The sequence below is a fragment of the Puntigrus tetrazona genome, chromosome 6 (genome assembly GCF_018831695.1).
Source record: "Puntigrus tetrazona isolate hp1 chromosome 6, ASM1883169v1, whole genome shotgun sequence".
NCBI lineage: Eukaryota > Metazoa > Chordata > Actinopteri > Cypriniformes > Cyprinidae > Puntigrus > Puntigrus tetrazona.
The window spans coordinates 1,680,699-1,687,665 of record NC_056704.1 but is presented as its reverse complement, the minus strand read 5'-3'; the positions used below and the strand labels follow the sequence as shown (position 1 = coordinate 1,687,665).

General features: G+C 39.8%; 2 protein-coding genes across 9 annotated transcripts; both read right to left on the bottom strand.

Moving 5' to 3' along the window:
- Positions 1-810: 810 nt before the first annotated feature.
- On the bottom strand, positions 811-4,848 carry erich2 (glutamate-rich 2). 8 transcript variants are annotated; one of them, XM_043241295.1, is made up of 11 exons: positions 4,497-4,848; positions 4,072-4,146; positions 3,881-3,920; positions 3,713-3,749; positions 3,404-3,502; positions 2,860-2,967; positions 2,513-2,607; positions 2,213-2,385; positions 2,054-2,111; positions 1,896-1,967; positions 811-1,174 (listed from the first exon to the last, which is right to left on the bottom strand). In XM_043241295.1, exons 2-11 carry the CDS (start codon positions 4,129-4,131, stop codon positions 1,002-1,004), a joined length of 915 nt encoding a protein of 304 aa, XP_043097230.1. In that variant the 5' UTR covers positions 4,132-4,146; positions 4,497-4,848; the 3' UTR covers positions 811-1,001. The 8 variants fall into 8 exon arrangements, with proteins under 8 accessions (XP_043097230.1, XP_043097229.1, XP_043097233.1 ...); XM_043241294.1 differs by having other exon boundaries at positions 4,072-4,123; XM_043241298.1 differs by having other exon boundaries at positions 3,881-3,917; positions 4,072-4,123.
- Positions 4,849-4,897: 49 nt separating this feature from the next.
- Positions 4,898-6,637, bottom strand: LOC122346573 (transcription factor Sp5). Its single transcript, XM_043241301.1, has 2 exons — positions 6,487-6,637; positions 4,898-6,241 (listed from the first exon to the last, which is right to left on the bottom strand). The coding sequence occupies exons 1-2, from the start codon at positions 6,517-6,519 to the stop codon at positions 5,405-5,407; spliced, it is 870 nt and encodes a 289-aa protein (XP_043097236.1). The 5' UTR covers positions 6,520-6,637; the 3' UTR covers positions 4,898-5,404.
- Positions 6,638-6,967: the final 330 nt, after the last annotated feature.

Here is a 6,967-nt window from a genome sequence, read left to right as displayed (position 1 = left end):
CTTTACATCATGACCTCTGCTGATCACGTTTATCAGAGCCAGAGACAACTTTTCATTGGTTGTTGTTCATTGTAAGAGCGGTGCATGTCCTTACCTCCTTTTCAGCACCTGGACAGCTCCGCTCGCTCCATGCATCAGAACACACCGGGGCTAGTTGTCACTATTTTTTATTCGCAGTCAGTCGGTATTTTTCCGGGTGGTTTTTTTTTCACAATCAAAACACTGCAGTCACAAAAAAATCAGCGAACGCAAAAATAGCTATTTCCTCTTTTGTGTTCACCCGTGCAACAGCTAGTCTGATTCAAAATTAATACTACACTTGAAACTGACTAAAGATAATAAGATGCAATTAATTTGAAGACGTCGAGATTTCACACAACCACTGCTAGAGAAAAAAATATATAATCGGACTACTCTAAATTTTACTATGGCCTATATTATAGAAACGACATAAACAGAATTATCTTCTAATATTTTCTAACGTTCCAACTCAGTTTAGAAGTTATTTCTGAAAGTTGTCTTAACGTTCAAAACGCCGTTAAAGAAACATTCGAATTAATGAACGACGAATTAAAACGTTTTGTGTGAGATTTTGAGAACATTGTTAAAGATCAGATAACCTTGAGCAAACATTAACGTTACAATAAAGAAAAAAAAAGATCGTCTTTCCAGAACGTTCCTTGTTAGATGGGGAACTTTTTGACAACTTTCCAGTGTGACAACTTACCCCGGTTCAAACTGTGAAAGTGTTTTTCCCCACCGTTAGATGGCGCTACGATGTCTTACACTTTTCAACAACTAAACAGAACGTAATAAACAGCTACTTTATTCTCTTAAAACATATAGATTACAAATCACGCAAAATATAATTTAAAGTCCAGTCAATATTAGACATAACTGAGCATGCATGAGGTTCTAAATGTGACACACATTATATATGTTAGTACTAAAACAATACTGTACGTGATTAGGAGCACTAGATGAGTCTGTGTGTGTGTTGTTTATGATGAAGATGATAATGTATCATCTGTGCTGTCAGTGGACCCTTCATCTGTGTCAGAGGACTCATCATCTGAGGACTCATCATCATCATTTTCAACATCATCATCATCATCAGATGTATCAGATTCATCAGATTCATCATCATCATCATCATCTGATTCCTCATCTGCTTCTGGAATTAATAATCATATCCCGAAGAAGAAGGTGAATTCAACGCACTTACTTTTCAAGCTTCTGCTCACACGCTATTAAAGTTAGCCATTTGGAACGCCGCTTTTAATTAATTAATGGTATTTAATTTTCACTAATGTCTGCAGTGCTTATGAAAACATTTTGTGGTTAAAGCAATTTAGAAATACATATCACTGGGTTAATTTAAAGTTCATTTAAAGAGGAAAAATTATAGTAAAGCTTATGTTTTTGTAATAAGAATTGTAAAATTCTAAAACAAATTTATGGTCAAAGATAGATAGATAGATGGATAGATGGATAGACAGATAGATAGATAGATAGATAGATAGATAGATAGATAAGTAGATAGATGGATAGATGGATAGATAGATGGATAGATAGATAGATAGATAGATGGATGGATGGATGGATGGATGGATGGATGGATAGATGATAGACAGATAGATATATAGATAGATAGATAGATATATAGATAGACAGATATATATATATATATAGATAGATAGATAGACAGATAGATGATTGATAGATAGATGGATGGATAGACAGATAGATAGATAGATAGATAGACAGATAGATGATAGATAGAGAGATGATAGATAGATGGATAGATAGATAGATAGATAGATAGATAGATAGATAGATAGATAGATGGATAGATAGATAGATAGATGATAGATAGATAGACAGATAGATCTCACCTATCAGTAATTTCTCTTCAATGAGGGGCAGGAAGCTCTTGGCCTCTGAGTTCTGAGGCTCATAAATTAAAACTGAATTTAAAGAATGATGAAAACATCAGTATCTTTTATAAGACAAAAGTCAGTAGTAAACAGCACTAATTCACAGGGTCACTCACTCATCTGACAGAGCTTCTTTGCAAGCTGGTAATTCTTTGTCATCACGGCCTGTAGAAACTGGATTCACAGGAACAAAAACAAAACATTTAGTCAGTAATCATTTTTAACACATCAGGTATATCACTTGTCCTATATATATATATATATACACGCCTCACCTCTGCAAACAATTCTAGCGGCACGTGTCCTTCAGCGCTCTCATTTTCGTCCTCTTCACTCTGTGCCTCAAGAGGATCCCGGTCACTCGCAGACAGCTCTACTTGAGGGGCCCGGGTATGTACCTCACGCACACTTTCCGTCTGGACATCGCATTCTTCTCGTTTCTCTAAAGCTTAAAGTGAAAAAAAAAATCCATTTTGAACACCACGGGTATCACAAAATGCTTCAGATCCTCTGTGACAGATAGGGCGAACAATAAACGTGCCGAAAAGGACTAAAGGATAAAACAGATTCAGTACCTGTCATAATAGGTGGAACCTGTTTAGGTAGTTTATGTCCATGCGTGGTTACATTTCTGAAGGACGGAGCTTTAGAGGCATTACACCCTCCGCTGCTGAAAAAAATAGGTGATAAAAGGTAAACTATTAGTGATCACTGGAGCGAATGAATGCCATCAGCTTCCCTGCTTTATGCAAGTACGGCCCATAAACCCCATCCCATGCATGACCCAAAGAGCACGCTGACCGGAATACAAAAAGCAACTGATATACTAAAATTAAAAATAAGCTCCTTTCAGCTTTGAGCGTCTATCCTAATTCTCTAGTATAGACAACCTGTTGCTAATAGTTATTGCTTTTGTTTTTACCCCTTGGAAGTGTGCACTTTGAGTGTGGTATCTGATGAAGGATTGACCTCTGTCTTTACAGAAGGATCGCGAGCCTCTGGCTTTTCACCCGGATTTGCTTTCGTTTGCCTATACACACAAAACCAAAACTGGATCACTAACAATAAAAATGTTGTATACACGCATTCTTGTTTCCAGTAAATAGGTTTAAAGAAAGAGCTTATAGCCTCAGCCCATATAAGATTTGGAGAAATGTAAATGCAGTGAATGGGTGCCGTCAGAATGAGAGCACAAACATCCGATAAAAACATTACAATAAGTAACATAAGTAATAACACCCCCTGCACATTTTTTTTCCTTACAAACATGCAACATTTGGTTTCAGAAGACACTGATGGACTGGAACGGTGTGAATTGCTTTTGATGTTTGGATGCTCGTTCTGACGGCACCCATTCACTGAAGAAAGCAAGCAAGCGATGCATGCTAAATTTCTCCAAATCTGTTCGAATGAAGGATTAAACTAAATCAAGGTCGGCCTGAGGTCATTACGTTTTCTGCATTTACCTTATGGAACTCGGGACTTTGAGTTTCGTATTTGTTTTCTCAGAGTTTACAGAGGGCCCTTGTCCTTCTGTCTTTCCGCTGAGTTTCGGTTGGAGGTGCCTACGCAGAATCAAACAAAAGCACCTAATACATTTGACGTGGACACTTTTTACATCAAGTAAAGTGTGTCGCATTTATCGTCTAGCTTGATACACCTGAAAAGACCTGATAGATCAGCAAATCCTATAAAAACCTTCATTGTTCAGAGCTCAGCATTCAAACAACACGCTATATAACAGCAGTCGCCAAGAAACACGCTTTTAAACCTACTTCGGTTTCCATTCCACTGATTCGTTTGCCTCTGGATCTACAGAACAAAGCAGTTGATTTCATTAACTCTTTCAGGAGAGAAATAAGCCTTAAGGAAGCCACTGTCGCGTGCATGTAGCTGCTAAATGTCATTATAAATAGATATTATTAATTGTTATATTATTTTACCTGCTGAGCTGCCAAACGCTGGTTTTAACGGCGCAACCTCCTTAAGCAAAAAGACAAAATGTGTAAAAAAAAATGCTTTAAAATAAAGCATACATATTACTAAAATAGCACAACTTTCATACACTTTTCTAATACAAAAGAAGACACAATATCAGTATCGAACTGAAACACAAATGCAGGCTAACACTGACCTTTTCACTGACTTTGGATGAGACTTCTGAGGGCCTTCCAACACACTGTAAGCTTTGCATCAATAATAAACAGGTCTTTTTGTGTTAAAGAAATGGTAAAGCCATTTTATAAAGTTACACGAATTGATCAGAATCATACAAATGTCTAAAATGCAGTTAACTGGCCAGGGCCCTGATGCTATTGTAATATATATAGCTGACAGTCCAAGTCAGATCGGTCTCTATGTACAGTACTGACTGTAACTCAAGAGTCTGCTGAATTTTTTAAGCGTTGATCGCTATCAGTCACAATCTACTGCATATTCACAGCAAACCAAAGAAGAAGAAACTGGTAAAAACGGTGTAAAATAACGCAGAAAACGTTAGTCGTGTAAAACATAACGGCTAATAACTTAACGTTAAACTGCCATACATGACTTTCTTACCTGTTCATCTGTGCGAACTTTATTTATTGTTTATAAAGCTCTAGGCTATCGGCTGTATTTCAGAACTGAGTCTGACATCAAATTTCAAACCTAAAGTAAGACTTTTCTGAAGTTTCTTCGACTCCCAAGCCTCGTCGCAGTTTGAGAGCGCTGGAAGCTTGCGGCTGAAAGCGCGTCTCGTTTCTATAGCAACCGGGGGCGTCACCTCTAAATAATCCGTGTGCAACATGCTCCTTACGGAACGTCTCACTTTTAACACTTAAGATACTAGCCCCAGTCCCAAACAAAATGCAAACACAATATATTTGTATTACACAATATGTTACAGAATAAAATTGTATTATTATATTATTATTAATAATAATAATAATAATAATAATATACAGTATACATAATAATCTTCTAAATAATAAACTGTGCACAACGGTGCTCTTCTTTGGTCCGTAAGTATTTTACTTTTCGAGTTATCAAAAAAACTAAACAACAACAACAAAAAATATTAACACTTGTTTTTGGGGTGGTTAAATATAAATAAACACTTTGACATAGCCTCCAAGTAGCATTATGTCTTTTTGAAAACGAAGGTAAATGTCAATTACCGTTTTTTAGAAGTCTTTCTATATTACATATGATTGGCTTAACTCATCTCTTTTGGGCATTTTGTCGCTATATGGCTTAATACGTCTCAAAGACATCAAACAACGTGTTTTCCTGTTATATTTAAACCGATTAATGAAACAGCAAACACACATTATTGTTTTGTCCAACGAATATTGTAATCAATATGCATAACATTTACAAACGAACGTGACAACTTGCCCCAAATTAAAGAGTGCTCGAATTGAAAAAAAAAAAACTAAGCGCAACATTTTACGTCGCGCAAAAAGCGCTCACGAAAAAAACGCGATCTAAGACTTCTGCTGAAGAGTTTTTTGATCCAGCACGGGGAACAGCGGTCTGCTCTTGCGCATCAGGTGCGTCTTCAGGTGTTTGGCCAGATGGTCGCTGCGCGTGAAGCGCTTGGCGCAGTCCGGGCAGGTGAAGCGCTTCTCGCCGGTGTGCGTGCGCAGGTGCCGCTGGAGCTCGTCCGAGCGCGTGAAGCTCTTCCCGCAGAACATCCAGCTGCAGACGAACGGCCGCTCGCCCGCGTGCCACCTCAGGTGCGCCTTCAGGTGCGACGTCTTGCCGTACACCTTCCCGCAGCCCGGCACGTGGCACACGTGCTGCTTCCTCTTCCCCGGCGCGTCGCTGCTCTTCTGGCAGTTGGGGCACGCGCACCTCCGGCACCTGCGAGACTTGGAGTGCAACAGGGTGGCGATTTGAGCCTGGTACTGGCCGAGCTCGGGGTGGCCCAGAACCCACCCGCGGGGGATTTCAAACTGATGTGTAGAGGAGTGATTGGCGCTCCACCATTGGTCCAAAAGCCCGGTGTGCGTGGGTACGTAAGACGCGGCGCAAGCTGACGCGCAAGGTAACATCTTTAGGGGCGAGAACTCGTAGTGTTCCGCCGGGGGTGTGAGTGGCATTTCGTGGTGTGGATTTAAGTGGGTCTGGAGGTGCTGTGAGAAAGTTGCATCACTTCTCCAGGGATGGAAGAGCTTTGGTGGAGAGCCATCGTGTGAGACGTGCTGGTGGTGCTCCATGGTGCTGGATGCACGGGAACGGCCGATGCGATTACAGGTGTCTTCCAGCAACATCAAGGGGGATCCTTTAATGGATTCTGGGGTGGAGTTGGGCGTCCGATCCTAAGAAATCAACGATCAATACTTAAAACGGGCGTTTGATTGATTGGCATTCCAATCATGTTCTTTATTCTAACGCCTAGCCAATATAAGAGTGCTCTGAATCACACCGGCGCTTGTTTTGTGTGAATAAATGCTAGTGTGAGTTAATGCATGAAAAACGAACCCCCCTAAATCAACATGCATGCTTTAAATCGGTTAAAAGATAAGTTCCACACAGTTCGCCTCAGAGAATGCTCTTTACGCACCTGAAGGAAAGCTTGTAGCGGGTCATTGCGCATTACGACTCTCTCAGATGAAGCCTTGTCGAGCCAGAACCCTTTAAGTGCGCACCTCAAACAACTCACGGGAGAATCCTGGAGCAAAGTGAACACACCGGCATCATTGCATTGAGTTTGATCAGAACTCCAGCCAGTCAGAAGGAAGAGTTTTCCCTTTGAAGTTCGCCGCTGCCCAATCATCAAAGAATAACGGAAGAGCTCAGATCCTTTGAGTGTTTGCTGCTTTGGATAATAAAAGAATTGATTATTCGGAGGACGAGATGAAGGAGGTGCAATTAATGAATTAATTAATCTGGATTAGTTGAAGGGATCAAAGAAATAATAAAAACGTAGAGTATATGTCGCTGAAGAGATTTAAACGTACAGTAATTGTGGCTTATGTCGTGATTGAATTATTTTCTTTGGCTAATGCATGTTAGTTGGATAATGTGGCAAAATATAAAAAAGA

What these genes read in the sequence shown, in the direction of transcription:
- erich2 (XM_043241293.1), bottom strand. Translation starts at nt 4,131, where the DNA reads ATGCAAAGCTTACAGTGTGTTGGAAGGCCCTCAGAAGTCTCATCCAAA. An exon ending in AGCGTTTGGCAGCTCAGCAG is followed by an intron (nt 3,750 to 3,880) that starts GTAAAATAATAT and finishes TTTGTTCTGTAG; the next exon opens with ATCCAGAGGCAAACGAATCA. An exon ending in TGAAGAGAAATTACTGATAG is followed by an intron (nt 1,175 to 1,895) that starts GTGAGATCTATC and finishes TATTAATTCCAG; the next exon opens with AAGCAGATGAGGAATCAGAT.
- LOC122346573 (XM_043241301.1), bottom strand. Translation starts at nt 6,519, where the DNA reads ATGCGCAATGACCCGCTACAAGCTTTCCTTCAG. An exon ending in CGCTACAAGCTTTCCTTCAG is followed by an intron (nt 6,242 to 6,486) that starts GTGCGTAAAGAG and finishes TTGATTTCTTAG; the next exon opens with GATCGGACGCCCAACTCCAC.